We start from the raw sequence: 19,623 nt of genomic DNA on the forward strand, positions 1-19,623 counted from the left end.
AATAAAAAGGAAATAGTCATGTAATATGTAAACATCATACCATAGACAACTCGTGCCAATAGTTGAGGTTCACCATCTATTTTGAGGCTATCATTGTTCTGGAACGACGATAGAACCTGTAAATTAGAGAAGGACCAACTACAGTTATAAATCTTTCAGAATTGAATCAATTTAAATAAGACCTGAAGTTAGAAATATTGAAGCTCAGAAATATTTCTGTTGAAGTCAAATCACATCAATATATCATGCAAATGTATGGGGTCCTTCAAAATGCAATGCTGTTATTGCATTATAAAGATACATATCGTTCTTTTTTTTTTTTTTTTTTTTTTTTTTTTTTTTTTTGAAACAACAGATACATATCTTTTGTTGAGCTGTAAGTTACCAACTCTATCTTTACACCAACATATTGGATGCTTCACACCTAGTAAAGAATAGGTAAAGATTCACACGAGAGAAAAAGATAGCACTGTTTAAGTAGCTACAAGAGCAAGTGGCTACACTTTCAGAATTGAGAAATCATTTTTTTATCCAAGACTATCAACAGCTCCAATCGACGCAGCTGAAGTGCTACAAAAGTACCAGTTCAAGATTAAAAAAAAAAAAAAAAAAAAAAAAAAAAAAAAAAAAAAAAGAGCTAATAGCTTTTCTTACTTCCTACCAGCAATTCTCATTGGCACGCAGCATTATATTACACACAAAGATAAACATATAAATCCAGTTAAAGACAGCAATATACAAACTATACATCTACAATAATTGAGACAAACAAGGCCACATGCATAAAGGTTTAGGATTGTGTTATCCCATTGACCCATTCCATAAAAGTTATGAAATTGAAGGATCAACCACTGGTGCATAATTTCATATTTCTTTCCCCTTCACAAACCCAATGTCATGAATCAACTAAGACAAAAGGCAAATAAATGCAGAAGACAGCCAAAGATGACAAAATAGAGGTGTTGGAATAACAGCATGTTTAAGATGATTAAAGCTAATGATAATTAATCATATAGATACCAAATGATTATATATTAAACTGGCATTTCAATCGACATGAGGCATTTCACGTCACAACTGACAGGAGAGAAGGGATCATGACTGGAGTAGCTTAAAGGCTTTAAACAGTTCTGACATGATAATAATGCAACTACACTTTCAGTCTTGAAGCAGAAATTTGAAAGCAAGTAATACTCAAATTTCCACCTGTCATGAACATTGAGCCTTTTGGAATTAGTAAATACTACAAAGTAGCAGAGGCAACAACTTCTGCAGTTCTGCCTCCTTATCATCTTGTCCATTGTGGCTCAAAGCATCAGCTAATATTTCAATTTTTGTGTTTATAAAATAATCTGAACTTAAGAATGAGGCAAAGATGATGCGTAAGGGCTATTTAGCAACACAACATTAGATGAAAGGTGGGCAACTAAAAAGTTAAACCACAAGGAGCTACCAGTCCCATCTGAAAGATAAAGGCCTCTAGCTAGAGGGGGGAGAAGCAGAAGTAAAAAAGAAAGGATTTAGAAGAATCAGCCAGAAGCAGCAACTTTATATGCCTAGACATGCATACCACCAGCATCACATATTATTCTACGCACAAAGAAGCTTCTGTGTGAACTGTGAAGAAATACATCTTACCCTGCCAAAGCACTACTTTGGCAAGGCCTCACTACATTGTTTGCGGCTGATGATAACATGTCTTACTTATATAATGTTAAATATGAAAGAGGGTGAATCTGTGAATTTGAGAATTTAACCAAATTGAATAATAACAACATTAAATTTACCTCAAACCCAATATGCCTCTAAATTCTAAGAAGTTCCCTAGGATAAAGCACAGGGATGGGTGATACATACGAAGTAAGATTTAAGCTCTAGCCTATAAAACAAGAGTATAGATATGTAAGATACAACATCCAGCATCTTCAGTAAATAACCAGTTTAAATCCCTAGAAAATTGGAAATTTTGGCACCATGCAAGTATGCCACCATATAAAGATAAGTTGTACAAGTTAGAACTGCTAGTGACTAAAGACAACACATACAAACAGGATGAAACCAGCTTTAATTATGAAATATATATTTTTTACCCATCCAGATATCCAGCATGCTCTGACTGGCAACTTTTTTGATGAGATGGATCGAGAAATCTTACAATGCTAACTAAGTTAATTCTATGTCCATCAATCAACTTGAATTTTTAAATTTACCACATAAAGATGAACATGCAGCTCAAAAAATAATATCTATGGCCTTTAGACATTGTCAAGACTTCATGTACTCCTACTCCTAGCTTTTTAACACACATCAGACAAGACATAGCATAAGAAGAGAAGAATCAAAATACTGATATCTGTAAAGCCAACCCTAATAGCCTCAGTAAGCATAGAAACAAGCTAGCATTTTGAGTAATAACTACACAAAATTACCATTTTATAGTTACATTACCTTTTCATATTACTATATAGCTGAATAACAAGATTCATTATTAAATCAACATTACCATTTTATAGTTACATTACGTTTTCATTTTGTAGTTGTACTAGAAGCAAGAATGTCTCTATGATTAAGGCAAATTTTGCAATGAATAAATCAAGCACATATCTGTTATGCATGATTAACAAAATACAGACCAACAGCAATCATTGCAGATTTTTCAGAACACATAGGGGCCCAGGCCCACATGCACCCTCCTTACCTGTAAAAGTCCTAGTAATTGTCAAACCATGGCCAACCTGCAGATAGAATTTAGGCCAGCCCCACTTCAATTGGGATTTAAAATTTTTCGAAAAAATAAGAAAAATGACCATTGTGATATATTCCTATCATGGTTCCTATATAATGGTCTCAACAAGGATTCATTCTTGATTGTGGACACAAAGAAACAATTCTCAGGCATGGACAGTAAGAGACACAGGCTAGTCTTGCAGTTTGACACAGGTTACAGTCTACTTATGCAATTAAGCACATACGTACATATTATAGTGGTAAATCATTCTTAGTTGAGATTCTTGTATATAGTGGTCATATCACCCCATATGGGCCATATCCCACAATTTCACCTCTCCCCATAAACAATACCAATAGAACTCATCATAACTCTCATTATAGTCAGCACAATATAATTGTACACTGACTTTATACGTAGTAGATTGCTTGCTCCTGCTATTTCTTTTTTGGGAGGATTTCTCAATTAAATTTAGCAACTCCAACCATCAGGTAGAAATTAAACCAACTGTGGTCTACAATGAGTTCATGACCCCATAATGTATAACAATTTCTTTATAATATAGCTATACAATTTCATAATAAGTCACAAAAAACCACAACATCTACCAATCAATCAATCAATCAATCAATCAAAGCCTTAATCCCAAAAGTGGGGTCGGCTAACATGAACCAAATTTGATTATTCCGTGTAGTCATCAACATAAATCTTTCTCCTCCATCCCTTACGATCCAAAACTTCATCCTCACGTAAATCCATGCACTTCATATCCTTCCTCACTCCTTCCAACCAAGTCATCTTACAACATCTACCCTAATCTCATAAACCTTTTCGCGCTCACAGACACACACACACACATGTCTAGTTCAACCAAGGGTCTACATTATGATCTGAAGTGAAACATAGTATATATAGTCTATTTAAATATCAAACCCTTGAGTGTTGGGCAATTTTCATGATCACTGATCATCTCTTAATTATTCAGGAAGTTACTTTAGTAGGATAATTGTCGATAAAGTAAGAAAGCACAACCCTAGTAAGAACCCTCCACACCACACTATTCTAGCTTAGCCAAAGGTCAAGTGTGTACTCAGTACAATACTTGTGTATGACCTGAAGTGATGCATATTAGTCTTAGAAAATTCAAACCCAACCTCAAGGGGCGATTTTCATTATCGCTCCACTAGATCATCGCTTACTCATTCAGGGAGAATTGTTTATGTAAATTAGTAATTATAGAGACAGAATGATGTTAAGATTCTGCCTCATAATATTAATCTATACATTTAGAATAGTTAGGTTAGTTTTCACCCCAGTTCAATCATAATCAAGGAAGGTTATGTTTGTTCAACACTAGTCACTCTCTTTCTAAACGCAATTAGGTTTACCATTTACGCAACAAAATTAATCAGCAAACTCTGCAATTGAAAGTAATACAATGAATTTGCTAAATAAACAACGAAATGCAGGTGAGAGAAATGAGTAATTTCACCACAACATAACCAATTTATCTCTAATCAAAAAATGCAAATTCATCCAAAGGAGAGTTAGATTAGCAGAAAATCTGAGTGTAAATCAACAGAGAAATAACAAAAACAAAAGGAAAAGAAGTGCATTTAAGAATTCAACTGAGAAGGGCATTGATAGTCTCTCACTTGCGGATTGATTACGAATGAAATGCACCAAAATCATAGGAAAGCCACAAATCTCCTCCTCCCAAACAGTGTTTGATTTCAAGATTATCCATTAATTCTGTTGAGTATTGACAGATTGACTATGAACTGCAGCCAAGCACAATAGTTCGTTAGTCGTTACACTATGTTTGGATAGCAATTATGAAGAGGAACGAGAGGGGAGGGGATGTCAGGGAAGTATAGATTAAAGAAGAAAAAGGAACGGGTTAGGGAAAATTTTGATACTTCCTCCGTCTCTAAATTACATTTCTCTTTCTAGCATTTATTCCTCACATGATAGAGAGAAAGAGGAATGTAATTTAGGGACGGAGGGAGTACTAAAATAAGAATTCATATCCAAATTCGTAAAATGTAGCTGGCTTGATAGGTTAAAACGGGTTATTTTAGCCGAGTTCGGATTTATTAACTAAAAATGTGCGGAAATGTGGTTATTTTAGTCATTGAAGATCATTTCTAGAAAATCTAGGTTTATCTAATCCTTTGTAATAGTCGCATTATTTTCCTTTTATGCCCGTTTTATAGTACTTCTTTGTAGGCAGGAAATGTAGGGTGTTTTAAGAGAGGAAAGAGATAGATAAACCATTGTGGAGAATCGGATAAAACTTGTCCGGGTTTACCATTTAGAACTCTAATATTAAGACCCCAATTTCTTTTATGAGTTACGAGTACTATTTACGACTCACTGTACCTAATTACAAACTAAGGGCCTGTTCTCATACGATTATTTTCAGTTCATTTCAGTTCAGCTCTAATAAGTTCAGTTCAGTTAAGCTAAGTTTAGTAAATAAGAACAGGCCTTAATTCCTATGTTTACTTTACTATCGATCACCTATCAATCTATCATACGAAGTAAATCTTTACAGAAAAACACACTATTCACTTAGAATGAGTAATAATAATACACACATTTACTTTATTTTGGATTAATGTAGATACCAACTAGATTGATTAATTAAAACCTTAAGGGTGACCATCAAAATCAAACATTTACACGAAGGATCTTATCTACAATCATGATCACTCTCATTCAAAAAATCAGAATATTTGCAAATTGTTTCAACTTTTAAGGATTCAACAAGTTAAACAATTGGGCCTCATGCCAATTTTTGCAACAAACAAACAATTCACTTTAAGGCCCAATAAACTAAACAATCTTCCACTAGTCCCATTCTTCTTCCATCTTTCTCAGAATCTCATTTGCCATTGCAGCGATTATTCTATCAATCAATCCACCTTATCCTCAACTTCCCAAATTTCACAGTTCTTCCTAAAACCCTCTAAAAACCCCCAATTTTCTCTCTCTTCTCTTCAATGGCGTCAATTCAAATCCGCCATTAAAGACCTCAAAAGAACAACCATTAAAACAACTCACAGCTCCTTAACACTCTTCACCAGTTCTATCAATGGACCTCTCATCCACCATTAAAACACCCCATTTCTCAAAATGCGGGGATCTTTCCTTTTCATCTTCTTTCCCATCTTTCTCACTCCAAATCCCACTCAAAAAACCCCAACCCATTTTCCGCCATCGTAGAATTCTCGCTGTTTCTGCCATGGATTCTCAAGAACTCCCTAAAACCAGCCCTCAAAGACTCCTTAAAGAGTTAGCTGAGCGTAAAAAGGTAATATCCCCAAAAAGAAAAGCACCCCCTAGAAAATACATCCTTAAACCTCCATTAGATGATGCTAAATTAGCTCAGAGATTCTTAGATAGCCCTCAAATGTCCCTTAAACAATTCCCTTTATTAAGTTCTTGTTTACCCTCTTCGAAGCTTAACAATGCCGATAAAACTTGGATTGATGAGTATTTACTTGAGGTTAAGCAAGCTTTAGGGTACCCTTTAGAACCTTCTGATAATTTAGGGGATGATAATCCTGCTAAACAGTTTGATACTTTGTTGTATTTAGCATTTCAGCACCCTTATTATGTTTCTTGTCCTAGGGTGAATGCTAGACATGTGAAACATGGGCATGCTAGATTGATGTTTTTAGGGCAATATGTGCTGGAATTGGCTTTGTGTGAGTTCTTCTTGCAGAGGTATCCCCGGGAGTCGCCGGGGCCGATGAGGGAGAGGGTTTTTGCTTTGATTGGGAAGAGGTACTTGCCTAAATGGATTAAGGCTGCTAGTTTGCATAATTTGGTCTTCCCCTTTGATGATATTGATAAGCTGAGGCGCCATGAGAGAGAGCCGGCTTCGAAGTAAGTTCCGGTTTCTACTTGTTTTTGCAGCTATTTTTGATTGATTTATAGTTGTTTTGATTCATGTTATAGTTGCTGGTTGTGTAAATGAAAGAAATGGGTTGTATGATTTGGCAACATTGGTTTGGCACATGAAGAATGCATTGATATTTGGTATGGTATGATTTACTTGTATGAAGAACGATTAATTGTTATAGGGTTATTAGGGTTTGAGATATTCCTCTTGTTGCACTTATATAGAAGCATAATTCCATGTGAAGGAATAATGAAAGAAATTATGGTTTACGAATGTGTAAAATTCAAGGAAATCATTTTTGTTTGGGATAGGTGAATTTGAAGGTGAAAATAACTTTAGCAGTTAGTGGTTTAAGTGATACTTATGCTTACTGTAGCTCTTTAATATCTCTAGATATTAAGAACTTTTCCTTCACTCTCCATCGATTCGGCCCCTCTTATAACCAAAAGACGGAAAGAAATATGTGAGGCAGTGTGGGTTTCTTCCCTTGCATCAGGGTCTTGTCCGCCCCAATCTGAATCACAAAAAGCAGTGAGCTTCAACTCTGAATCAGTAGGATAGTCTAATTCCCATAGTATAGCCTTTATCAGTTGTGTTTAAGGCCTTTAACTATGACTGTACTTTACTATGATCTTGAAAGGACAGGAGAATTCTCTGAAAAGGTAAGATCCTATGATGGTAGAAAATAGGAGCCTTTCTGAATGTGAGGTGTTTTTTTGTATGTTGCCTATCACCAACTTGTTTACATTTTCGTTTATGAGTTATGACTCCATGCCTTCATGGTGCACTTGATTTCATGGAGTCATAATAGGAAATAACATACTGGCCTGAGTTCATTGTAGTTCCCAAGGGTCCTTAGCTCAATGAATGAATTCAGGAGCTTGTGACTTTATCGTTCATTTCGTTTCCATTTGGAATTGGCGTTTGGGATGTTGATCGTTTTGTTTGTAATAGTGAAATTTCCTTTGAAGAATAACGTTTAATTAGCACAGTTTGTCTTTCAGAGGAAGTTGGAAAAGCACCTATACATTTATGGTCCTTGTATTTATTAGATTATAGTGTTCCTCTTTAATATTATTTTGTATGTGAACTGTTACTGGTTGTTTCATTGATATATTAAGTATTAAACACATGCTCTTTTTACAGGTCTGTGTTCTGGGCTCTGTTTGGAGCTATATACTTGTGTTATGGGATGCCAGAAGTTTATCGTGTACTTTTTGAAGTGTTTGGGATGGACCCGGAAGATGAGGATTGCCAGCCAAAGAAAAGAAGGCAGCTTGAGGATGTTGATTATGTTTCTGCAGAATTTGATGGAAGAAAACTCAGCTGGCAAGATGTAGCTACATATAGGGTAAGTCATTACTCTTTTGCTCCTGTGGAATTTTGACATACTTAGCTAAGAAGTCACTATATTTATTTGGATTTAGCTATCAGGGTAAGAAGTTTGGATAATTATCTGTTTGTTTCATGCTTAAATTCTTTTGTTATGGGGTTGCACTCTGATGATTTTAATTTGTAGAAAATATTCACACACTTGCTGCTAATTTATTTTTAAACTACTTGCTGCTAACAGCCTCCAGAGGATGCTCTTTTTGCGCACCCAAGGGTTTTTAGAGCTTGTGTGCCCCCAGGCATGCATCGGTTCCGAGGAAACATATGGGATTTTGATAGCAGACCCCAAGTTATGAGAACACTAGGTTATCCTTTGCGGATGAATGATAGACTCCCAGAGATCACTGAAGCTAGGAATATTGAGCTTGGACTTGGGCTGCAGGTATATTTCCAAGTTTCTTTTTTTGGGACTATGGTGCATTGAGTGCCTTCTTCTTTTCAAGTATTTGACATGAATTTTGAAAATAAGTCCAGTATGCTGGCAAATGCCGCAAATCCTTATTTTTAGGATGAAATAGAACTTTGTCGTTAAGTTTAAAACTAAAATTGGATGACTTGAACCCAACTGACTTGTAACGTCAGTCCTTCCTGTTTTATGTTTTGCTACTGAGCTCAACTGATGCTCATTTAGAAAATTCTATCTATTGATGTCAAATTGTCAAGTTATCTTCTCATCAAATGGGGAACTGCTGCTAAACTTTATGCTGTTATTCATTCTTATTTATGTGTGAATTGGTCAGTGGAACTTTTTTGATCTCTTCTTCTGAAATATTTAAAATAATTGCAGCTATGTTTCCTGCACCCATCAAAATACAAGTTTGAACATCCTAGGTTTTGTTTAGAGCGACTGGAGTATCTTGGCCAAAAGATCCAGGTTAGCGTTATTGGATTCTGCTGTCTAATATATATAAGATGCTAGTATATTGTGCATTGCAAGTGTGCTTAAGATAGATGAATCTTTTTGGTTCTACTGCAGGATCTAGTGATGGCTGAAAGGCTCCTAATGAAACATTTGGATGCTCCTGGAAAGTGGCTAGAAGAGAAGCATCGCCGTATCCTGATGAACAAGTTCTGCGGAAAGTACTTGCGAGAGAAGTTTCTTCATCGATTCATCATATACTCTGACCAGGTTCAAGATGCTTATGAGCACAATCGGAAACTCAGAAATCCTGCCACACAATCTGTTTGTCAAGCCATTCATGGCCTCTCTTATGCAGTTTATGGGAAGCCAGACGTGAGACGCCTGATGTTTGAGGTCTTTGACTTTGAGCAAATACAACCAAAACCTGTATGATAAATTCACTTATGTAGATTTAGGTAAAAGTAACATGTATCATTGTATCTTTACGTTTTTTTATAATCCATCAAGGGGGGTTGTAAAGAAATGCATTTCTCCCGCTTTATACTTTTGTTTTACTTTGTGTAAGTTTTTCATGATGCTAGGGATATAAATTATGCAGCCAGCCAGCCAGGAAAAGTAGAACATAATTTTTAGCAAGAAGAAATCCTCTTGTGCCATTTCCCAGTTACAAAAGAAGAAATGATACAGATGCAGAAAAGTTTAAGAACACGGATTTTTATTTATAAAACAGAAAATAAACCACGGTTTAACATTTAGAGAAAGTTTTGCGTGAAACCGTTTTACATGAGTCCGGTTTATAATGCACACACCCATCCCCCATCCACTGCCACTACCTAGCCACTTGACGACGGCTGGCGACCACCCTCCCCCTCCCATTTCACCACCTTCGCCGCCGTCGTTTCATGCCCTATTTTGTCATCTACAAAACCCAGCAATCCGAATTCAAACCCAAACAACCCATCAATGAAAGCCTCGAATTCTTGCCCCATCACTCATTTTAACCTAATTAGGATGGGTGGAGATGGATCTCTGGTTCTCCACAAAATCCACTCTATCAATATCATTGTGAAATACATACTTTTTTTTTTTGAGCGATGCAACTAAATACTCCATCTGTTTATTTTTATATGCATCACTTTGACAATTGCACATTTGCACTATTCACATACCATAGTTGACTTAATTTTTTCACCTCTAAAAAATAAATAAATGTTATTATATAATATATCATTAGATTTGTCATAATGTCTAGTTTCATAATATAATTTTGTTACAATTTTTACTAATACACAATCAAAGATATTAATGGTCAAAATAACGTCTCGGCAAATGTGCCGGTCAAACTGATGCATTAAAAAAAAAAGAGGGAGTACTTAACTTTGAAGTCAATGACCGTTAATTATCCAAATGTAATATTGTAATTGTAGTATTTTATCTATCTGTAATAAAGTGTTTTTTCTTGTGAAAACTTACTCGTATGTTTTTTTCTCCACCGATCAATTTATCCAAACTATTTTAACCTAGTAGTCCTTAGGGGACCCACTTGAAGATCAACTAATCCACCAGCCAAAACAAAAACTAGAAGGATACTTAAGTTGGAAGCAAGCACACTTGAAATAAATGAAAACTAATTTTTTTTTTTTTAAAGGCAATGAATACTAATCTTAATCTAATAATAAATCACCATCAAATGAAAGTCAGTCACAAGTCATGACACTGAAATTAATAAACAGTAATTAATTAATCAAAGTTAAAACAAAATAAAAAATCCCGAAAAAAAAAAAAAAAAAAAAAAAAGTCGTGAATCTGGTAACTAAAATCAGGCGATCTCAGAATCTTGTGCTGATGACATGGAAAAATGAGATTGTGAAGGTCACTCAGTCTCACACTTCTTCCACAACAACTATTAACCCTTTTATCTCACTTCTCTTCTTCCGCCTCCCTTTACTCTGCGCCCTCCTCGCTCTCCGTGCGCCGGTGGCGCTTCCCCCTATCCTACGCCCACCTCCATCCGACGAGATCTCCGCCGTCGGTATTTCTCCGATGTCGAAAGCTCGTGTTTACACCGACGTTAATGTTGTCCGACCTCGCGAGTACTGGGATTACGAATCTCTTACTGTTCAATGGGGGTAATTTCTCATTTCTTCTTTTTTTTTTTTCTATTTTTTTGAATTTTAATTTTAATTTTGATTTGTTTTACTGTCGATTGATTTGCATGCTGATTTATGGATTTTATTTTATTTTTTGTTTGTTGAATTGTTGTATGATTTGATTTGTTTGGATCTTTGAATTATGGATGCTTGAGAGTTTCGATTGTTGTATCATGGAGTGAAATTAGCTAGGGGTTTGAATTATTAAATTGAACTATTGAAGTATGAATTGGTTTAGGGTTTGATTTGGAGCGTTTTGTTTATGTTGAGTTTGAGAAGTATTAGTTGAGCAACCAAGGCGATGGTCTTCTCATGGGTAGGTGATATGATAGATTTTTTAGCTTGTGGCTGTAGTGTCCTGCTACTTTATTGAGCTATGTCTCGGGTTGAGGTCGGAGAGTGACGCATCGTGTGTGGATAGATAAGTCAAGGAAAATCAGTTGATATTTGCAGATTTTATTCTTGATTATCTATGTGTGGGGTTGTGGTATTTTGTTGGAGAATTAACTGGTCTCAGTCCTTGAGGATAATATCTCTTAGGTTTGATATGGCGTTTATTCTCAGTTGGTTAGTTTTTCTTATTTTTCGTTTGGATTGTTACTATAAGGATGTATAGGAATGCGGAGATCATGAGCGACTGGAGTGCTAACTGATTTGGTTAAGCTGTTAGGTAAATGTGTCTATCGCATGAAGGAATAGGCATTTGGAAATACTGTTTTCAAGACATTTCCCCTTCTGGGAATATATCATCAGGAAATCAATAAATCTCTTTCTTTGAGGATGTCGTTTTGTAGAAACATCTATTGGGTAGGTGGATGTAAAATGGCTTTTTTCCCCTTCTGTAGATAAGAGTATTTCTCTTTCTTCTTTTATTGGACTGCTTGTATGAGGTTCTGATAAGGACTACTGTCCGAGAAGATCATGAAAGATTCCTTTGGGTCTGATCTAGTCAATGATTGGAGTGAGGTCTGGCTTTTTGAATAAGTTTATTGTTAGTTAAGGCGTTTATTAGAAGGATTAGGCTTCTAGGAAAATGGTGGATTAAGACTTCTTTGCTTGATTTAATATAAGTGATATTGATTTGATCTTTGATTTTGATGGTGATGATAGTGATTTGATAACTTTTTCCTCTTTACTAATCTTCTGTAGGGCTTTGAGATCCCATCCCCCCCCCCCCCCAACCCACCCACACAGACACCTTGGTTTTAAAAAGCGCGCCTCGCACCCAGGGAAATGGTCTTTAGCTAGGCGAGGCTCAATCACCTATGGAAGGCGCGCGCCTCGTGCGCCTCAAATTGCCTTAAGGAAAATAACTAAGATTTAAGTTATAAATTGAAGAATGGTGGACAATTTTTCAAACTTAGACTACCTTAGCTTTACATATATCATTGTTTAATTTATTGTGAATCTTTTTAATTGGTATTAAGTACAATCAAAGTAAAAAATAATTTAAAATAATTAAATAAATACATGCGCCTTGCATACAAAAGGCGCGCGCCTTCGCCTTGCGCCCTGCACCTGGACTGCAAGGACTATTTGCGCCTTGCGCCTTTTAAAACTAAGACACACACACACACACACACACACACATTTTTGTTATAAAAGTAATACAGAAAAATGGCAAGGACAATATTAATAGAGAAAAATTAACTTGGCTCAAATATGAAGTGGCTGCTTATGCATTGTCTTAAAGATTGTGTCACTGAAATGGTGGAGAGATACTAGGTGTGAAAGAACACCTTGCTCAAACTAAGACTGAATGGTTATATGTTAGGTTAAATTAAGACTTTTGAGAATGAATGTTATATAATGCTGCTAGATTTGTTACAGAAAGATCTACTTTATGAATTAGTGATTCCATACCTAGCGAGTTTAGTCTTCTTCCCATGCAGAATGTTAAACATAAGAAGAGAAGTAAAAGAGTAGGGGAGCAATTGTATGAGGGTGTGAGTAAATTACCAGTTTTATTCCAAAAGTAGGAGGGAAATACAGGTTTTTTGGATGTCTTTTCTTTCACACCCTTTCTCTTATTTATACAGCTTCTTGCTTAATTCACCTTCTCACTTAATAATAGCTCTCTCTGTGCACTAAATATCAGTCCCGCCAACTTCTTGGTCAAGCCAAGTTATAAGACTCATAAATGACTGCAGACAGCAGAAATTGCCTTCCCCATTATGCCTGTAGCTTACACATCGTGAATAGGAGGCTTAGGGTAGTCAGGTTGGTGTTCTAAAACAAATAAAAAGCATGTGAAATGGCTGTCCCTTTTCTCTTTTTTCTTCTGAAGAGGTTGATTTTTGTTCGTTTGCATTTTCATTGCATTGCAGAGTTAATGAAAGGTGACTAGATATGTTTACTCACTCCCTCTGAGCCTTTAAGTTCTTCCCATTTCCCTTTGACACGGTTGCCAATGCATGTTCTTCCCATTTCCACTTGACCTTATTTTTTCTTATATATTTTGGAAATGATTTAGAAGATTGTCTTTGTCTTAGGATTTGACGGAGTATTTGCTTCCTTTTCTTGGTTCTTTTAGCATTGCTATGCACTAGATCTTAGGATGTGGTCTTCCAACCTTTTATGAGTTTTTAGTTGTAAATCTAAATCTAATCTATCTCCCCATCATACTAAAGTACTAAGTTCAGAAGCTTTTTTAGCTTAGCTAGCTTATTTTGTTTGGAAAGACCAGGTTCTATCTAAGTGGTCGTCAAGTTCTTTACAAAATTGATTGCAATTTTCTGCCAATAAAGAGGGACTGCTGGCATATGATATATTTGGATGTTTTGTGCAGTGTGCCCAATTACAGTGAAGATAACTAATTGGTTGTTATCCTGTTAATGTTGATTTTGGTGGTTTGGGTGTATTGCATTTCTATTTATTCAATTACACTTGGAAGGATCTGTGGAGACAGAAGTTTAGAGTTGTGGACAGTAGGGGAACTTTTTTAGCTTTGGATTTGTCTTTGGGTTTGGGGTTTGTGACATAATGCCTCTGTTATAACATTTCATTACCCTGTTTCTGCTCTATTTAGCTATTCTCATACATTGGCAAATAAGTTTCATATCTTCTGCTCTAGATTTTAAACTAACTCCTCATCAAGTGGTGTGTGTGTGTGTGTGTGTTTAATAATCATATTATAATTTCTCTGCTGTAGATATAGATCTGGAATTTGCTGCATATTCTATCTATCTAAACATTTGCCTCTGTTATAGCTTCTATTTTGGGATAAGTGATTTACACGTGTAATCAATCTTGCCATGGTTAATTTCTTAGTGATCAAGATGATTATGAAGTTGTACGCAAGATTGGAAGGGGAAAGTACAGTGAAGTTTTTGAAGGAATAAACGTCAATAGTAATGAAAGATGTGTTATCAAGATCCTGAAACCTGTGAAGAAGAAAAAGGTGAGCTTTCTTTGATACCAGCACAAGGGTATGAAGCCTTTGTGGAATGCGTTTCTTGACAATAAGTTTTATAAGAGTAATTAAGTTCCTTAGATTCATTATTGTGCTTGTGTATCAGCTTTGATTATTGGAAAATGAGATAAATGGATTTAATTTCTTAAGTTTGCTTGCATATTTTATATTTTTCCCTTCTCGGCATCTCTTAAGCCTCCTGAAATTTGGCCCTCTTAGTGAATGGGATGATGCATGATGGACCTGAAAATCTGGAGGATGTAGACTTGTATGGAATTTTAAGGTGGAATTGTGGAAGGTGAAAACACACATATATGCTACGGTTGCTGCTGTGGTATCATAAAACAGTTTCTAGAGCTTTTCTCCTTTCTATATATAGCTTATTATATGTACTGTTTGTGTGTGTATTATTGCTGACATTGTACCTGATAAATATAGTCTCTCGCTGGGTTATTAGATGCAAGCTTCCATGATAAGCTCATTCAGAGTGATTTTAATTTGGTTGACAGATTAAAAGAGAAATAAAGATTCTTCAGAACCTGTGTGGGGGACCCAACGTTATTAAACTGCTTGATATTGTTAGAGATCAGCATTCCAAAACACCAAGCTTGGTTTTCGAGTATGTCAACAGTACAGATTTCAAAGTTCTATATCCAACGCTTTCTGATTATGACATACGTTACTACATCTACGAGCTTCTGAAGGTAATTTATTTTTGTATGTTTTCCTCATACATGATTCTTGTGTTGGGCCTGATGCTTTGTTAATTTTTTTCTTTGATTGAAAACCATTGGCAGCCATATTTTAGTGCTAATAAAAGAGTGATGCATAAAATGGGTACTTCATGCTTGATGTTGTACTATTAGGTATCTGTAAACTCACTTCATCATCCACATAATTAGGATTGTCATGTTTGTGGCTTGGTGCTGGCAAGGGGACAGGGGAATGAAGGGAGGCTACTAGGCTAGTGAAATAGTAGATATGGGTTTGGTAATGTTAGATGGAGGGTAGTGATATGAGCTCACTTACATGAGCTAATGCAGTTGCTACTTTTATTTGATAGGCCTTGGATTACTCCCATTCACAAGGAATTATGCACCGAGATGTCAAGCCTCACAATGTCATGATAGATCATGAATTGAGGAAACTCCGTTTAATAGATTGGGGTCTGGCCGAATTCTACCATCCTGGCAAGGAGTATAATGTTCGTGTGGCTTCAAGGTTAGTTCTTGGTTTTGAAGTGTAGTATTTGAACAGTATCTTCCCTCATCTCCTTTGTTTCCTCAAATCCTGGGACTGCTCTTATATAAGCTATAACTGACTAACTGTACATAAATTGTTTTCATGTACCCATTGGCCAAAATGGCCATCAATGCTCTCAATTATCTGCCTATGCAAGTATGTAATGGGACAAGATAAATCATTCTTGTGCGTATATATACCCTACAAAAATTTTAGCAAACCCGAATGTTTTAGAATTTCTGAAAATTTTATATACTCCCTCTGCTCTCGAAAGTTCGCTCATTCTCTGTTTTTTGGTTTTTCATATAATTTGACTCATTTTTACCTTATTGTGTTTTTGGCAAACCCCTTTTACTACCTTATCCTTCTTACCCCACACTTTCTACATGATCTCTTACTAAATCTGCCTTTTACTTACGCCCACCCACTTTTTCCTTCATATATCTTACTTTTTCTACATATTTCTTTCACTCATCCACTTTATTCGAACTTTCTTATGAACAAGTCTATTTTTAATATTTACTACCTTAGCTTATTGCACTTATAACTTGTTGTGCCTTCCATTTAAGTTGCATCTTGATAAATGAGTATTAAGGTCCTGAATAAAATACTAACTGAAAGGCTTAAATTTCCCTTGCAATTTTTAGTTACTTTCTATCTTCTCACATCCATTTAATCATTTCACTTGGTAAAACGCCAACTGAAATTCTCAAGCTTCCTTTTTAATTTTTAATTTACTTCTGCATGTCGAAATCTATCTTCCCACATCCCTTTGCTCCTAAACCAGAATATTATCCATCTCTCTCCTTTTCACTGTCTTCCTTTTTGTCTCTTCTCCACCTTTTCTTTCTACGTTGCCTCTTGTAACCCACTCTTTATAATATTTACAAAGATGGTTAGCGAGGGCCCAAGTTCTCATTCTCTTTCTCTATCATAAAAATGCTCAGATCTACAGATGTGGTGCTTTAGATTAGGAAGGTGAATATGCAGTGGCTCTTGTGGAAGGTTGGGGAGGGTTGTTGGTGCTTTGTTGAGGTGCTAAATGATGTGCCTGGTGATTGTGGAATTGGTTTGGCACTTAGAGCAGAGAGTTTGAGGGCTTTTTGGTCTGATTTTTTTTTTTGAAAATTCACTTTGAAAAGTTCCTGTCTTTTTTGGAGGCTAATGAAAAATCTGTTAACTAGCTTGCAAGTTGAAGAGACGAAAACTTCTTAAAATTATATATTTTGGAATCAATCTCAAACTTGATGGGGGGTGGAGTTGGTGAGATCCACTTGTTTAAATGTCTCGTATCTTGTTTGCAGATACTTCAAGGGGCCAGAACTTCTTGTCGATTTACAAGACTATGACTATTCTTTGGACATGTGGAGCCTTGGTTGTATGTTTGCTGGGATGGTGAGCAATTGTTCTCATTTTTCCTTTCTAAAATATAAATTTTACCTTGAACATAAAATAACTCAGCACACCTCTATTTTTTTTTTTTTAAAAAATCTTTTAGATATTCCGGAAAGAGCCATTCTTTTATGGCCATGACAACCACGATCAGCTTGTAAAAATTGCAAAGGTATGCTTCTAATGCGATTCAAATTTGATTTCATGGTTCATAACCTCTTATTTAATGAAATCTATATAGTTCCTTGTTATATTGAAAAAGCTTCTTTTGGCATAAGATGCACTTCCTGTACCTATGACATTTCTAGCAGTTGTGATAATTGGTTAAAGCGGGATAAGAGTGGCAAGGAAACTGCATTGAAAACGGATAAGAGATATTATTCCCTGGATATAGAGCAGTAGCCACTTTTCAGAAATTCTTTCCTACTAGGAATCTTGTACATTCTACAAATCAAAACTTGAAAATAGAGGGTCTATATGAAAGTTTAGTCCACTCAACTGAATGTGTTGACATGAGTAAATTTTTTAAACAAGTGATTAGATTTAGGTTGAAGCTTTGGCTGAAGTAGGAGAACCTAGTGTCTGTACGTGCACTTGCAGATGTTTGTGTGCGTACACAATTGTGTGGCAGGAAACTTATCTGTGCAGCAGATTCAATTCATCCTTTTTACATCAGTGATTAGATCATTAGATGCTTCACATTTTGAGTCTCACTTAAAATCAAACTTTTGATTTAAAGGTAGCAAGACTGGCCGTGGGTTAGTGGGACAATTAGATTGTTTACTCTCTAATAAAAGCCAAGTTATAGTATGTCCAATGAAAAGGGATAAGAGGGCAACCCTCTTATCATATTGGATGAATATATCATGGGAGTAGAAAGTTGGGCCAAACCCTTGTTCTCATGAATTCACTCATGATTTGGACTTCTTTGATAATGTGCAGGTACTTGGAACTGATGAATTGAATGCATATTTGAACAAATATAATCTGGAGCTTGATCCTCAACTTGATGCTCTTGTTGGGAGGTAAGCTTTACAGTTTTCTGTTTTTGCTTGCTAAAATTTTAGTAATTAGATTTTTTCCCTTATTTTCTAGGAAATATCTGCTGTAACGCTGTATAGAATTTGATGAGTCATATTATTTGAACATCAATTGATTTCAGAAACTATCTTATTCATAAAAATTGATCTTCATAACTGTAGGCACAGCAGAAAGCCATGGTCAAGGTTTGTCAACCCAGATAATCAGCATTTGGTTTCCCCAGAGGTAATTCAAATCAAAGATTAACTAATACGAGTACTTAGTAACTCAAAATTATGAAGTTTAATGTCATTAAGTTGGTCTGATGTTTCCAATGAGTGACCTTCTAAGCCTGTATATTTTCACAGGCTATCGACTTTCTTGATAAGCTTCTTCGCTATGACCACCAAGATAGGCTAACTGCAAAAGAAGCAATGGTAATTCTCTATAATATCTGCTGTAAAACTCCTACTTATAAATGTTCATTTTTTGTGTTTTGTTAGAAGTAAAATGAAATGAGGAAAAGGTACTGTTGACTATTTATTTTATCTCATGTTGCTCTGTGTTTCAATAATTCATATGTTGTTGCAATCTTTGTGTTAAAAAATCTCCCAGGAGCTATCTATTTTACATTAAGTATTGGGAGAAGTTCAAGCATCTTCATATTATTTGACTTAACCCATATATAGGACCAAGCCTAGCCCCTAACCACCCAAAAAGTTATAAAATTCTCTATGCCTTTGTCTCATTTCATTTGCATTTAGTTATCTACGAGTTTGACTTTCATTTGACATCTTAATTGTAGCAAGTCAAACATGATTCTCTTACTCTTTCGGGAACTTATACTTCTATGCAAACAACTACGATCCAAATTAGGCCTGATTAACATCTGTAACAATTTTTTGTTCTTTTTGGCAGGCACATCCATATTTCTCACAAGTCAGAGCTGCAGAAAGTAGCAGAATGCGGACACAATAGCCCATCACTCTTTTACATATATGAGAAGGAAAATCTTCGTTATTAGTTATTGCATGTTGATTATGATCCCATCAAAAACATTGCAACTGCTTGCAGCGTTTGGTAGACAGACGTGGTTGCACAGGGTGTATTTTATGTAAAACACAACATTACTCATCTTTATATGCAAATCTATAATACTCAAACTCGCTGTGATTGTCAATTGATATTTCATTGTTGGAGCCCTTTGTGCATCTCTATTACTAGTTCATCATTGAATATAGTTTTACAAGGCTTACGACTTTGAGTGGTGAACCTGTTTTGAATTATATTTGTGTTTTACTCTATAATCCACACTTTTTAGGGAAATTTTGAAGTTTCGGAGGCCGGTGTTAAAAAGTGTTGAGACCATAGGTGATAAATCTCGGGTCATATAATGTCGTTTTAAACCATATATGATCATTATATGTTGTCATAAACATATGTGGTAGGCTTCTGTTAACGAAATAACTACAAGTTGTGAACGGAAAAAATGACCGATTAAGGGCAAATTTGGAT

At 35.6% G+C, this 19,623-nt stretch overlaps 2 protein-coding genes across 2 annotated transcripts; both read left to right on the forward strand.

Moving 5' to 3' along the window:
• Positions 1-5,608: 5,608 nt before the first annotated feature.
• LOC145602573 (ribonuclease III domain-containing protein RNC1, chloroplastic-like) lies at positions 5,609-9,493 on the forward strand. Its single transcript, XM_081658760.1, has 5 exons — positions 5,609-6,622; positions 7,785-7,989; positions 8,212-8,412; positions 8,818-8,904; positions 9,007-9,493. Exons 1-5 carry the CDS (start codon positions 5,826-5,828, stop codon positions 9,322-9,324), a joined length of 1,608 nt encoding a protein of 535 aa, XP_081514886.1. The 5' UTR covers positions 5,609-5,825; the 3' UTR covers positions 9,325-9,493.
• A 1,227-nt stretch (positions 9,494-10,720) lies between these two features.
• On the forward strand, positions 10,721-19,307 carry LOC145603082 (casein kinase II subunit alpha-2). Its single transcript, XM_081659202.1, has 10 exons — positions 10,721-11,021; positions 14,313-14,442; positions 14,964-15,158; positions 15,518-15,675; positions 17,001-17,091; positions 17,195-17,260; positions 18,031-18,113; positions 18,291-18,354; positions 18,477-18,545; positions 19,027-19,307. The coding sequence occupies exons 1-10, from the start codon at positions 10,738-10,740 to the stop codon at positions 19,084-19,086; spliced, it is 1,200 nt and encodes a 399-aa protein (XP_081515328.1). The 5' UTR covers positions 10,721-10,737; the 3' UTR covers positions 19,087-19,307.
• Positions 19,308-19,623: the final 316 nt, after the last annotated feature.

This window comes from Chenopodium album, chromosome 21 (assembly GCF_948465745.1).
Source record: "Chenopodium album chromosome 21, dcCheAlbu1.1, whole genome shotgun sequence".
Lineage (NCBI taxonomy): Eukaryota > Viridiplantae > Streptophyta > Magnoliopsida > Caryophyllales > Amaranthaceae > Chenopodium > Chenopodium album.

Excerpts from the sequence above, each read along its gene's own strand:
- LOC145602573 (XM_081658760.1), top strand. The coding sequence starts at position 5,826 with ATGGACCTCTCATCCACCATTAAAACACCCCATTTCTCAAAATGCGGG. Across the intron at positions 8,413-8,817 it reads AGCTTGGACTTGGGCTGCAG|CTATGTTTCCTGCACCCATC; the intron begins GTATATTTCCAA and ends AAATAATTGCAG. Across the intron at positions 8,905-9,006 it reads ATCTTGGCCAAAAGATCCAG|GATCTAGTGATGGCTGAAAG; the intron begins GTTAGCGTTATT and ends GTTCTACTGCAG.
- LOC145603082 (XM_081659202.1), top strand. The coding sequence starts at position 10,738 with ATGACATGGAAAAATGAGATTGTGAAGGTCACTCAGTCTCACACTTCT. Across the intron at positions 14,443-14,963 it reads AACCTGTGAAGAAGAAAAAG|ATTAAAAGAGAAATAAAGAT; the intron begins GTGAGCTTTCTT and ends TTTGGTTGACAG. Across the intron at positions 18,114-18,290 it reads CTTGATGCTCTTGTTGGGAG|GCACAGCAGAAAGCCATGGT; the intron begins GTAAGCTTTACA and ends TCATAACTGTAG.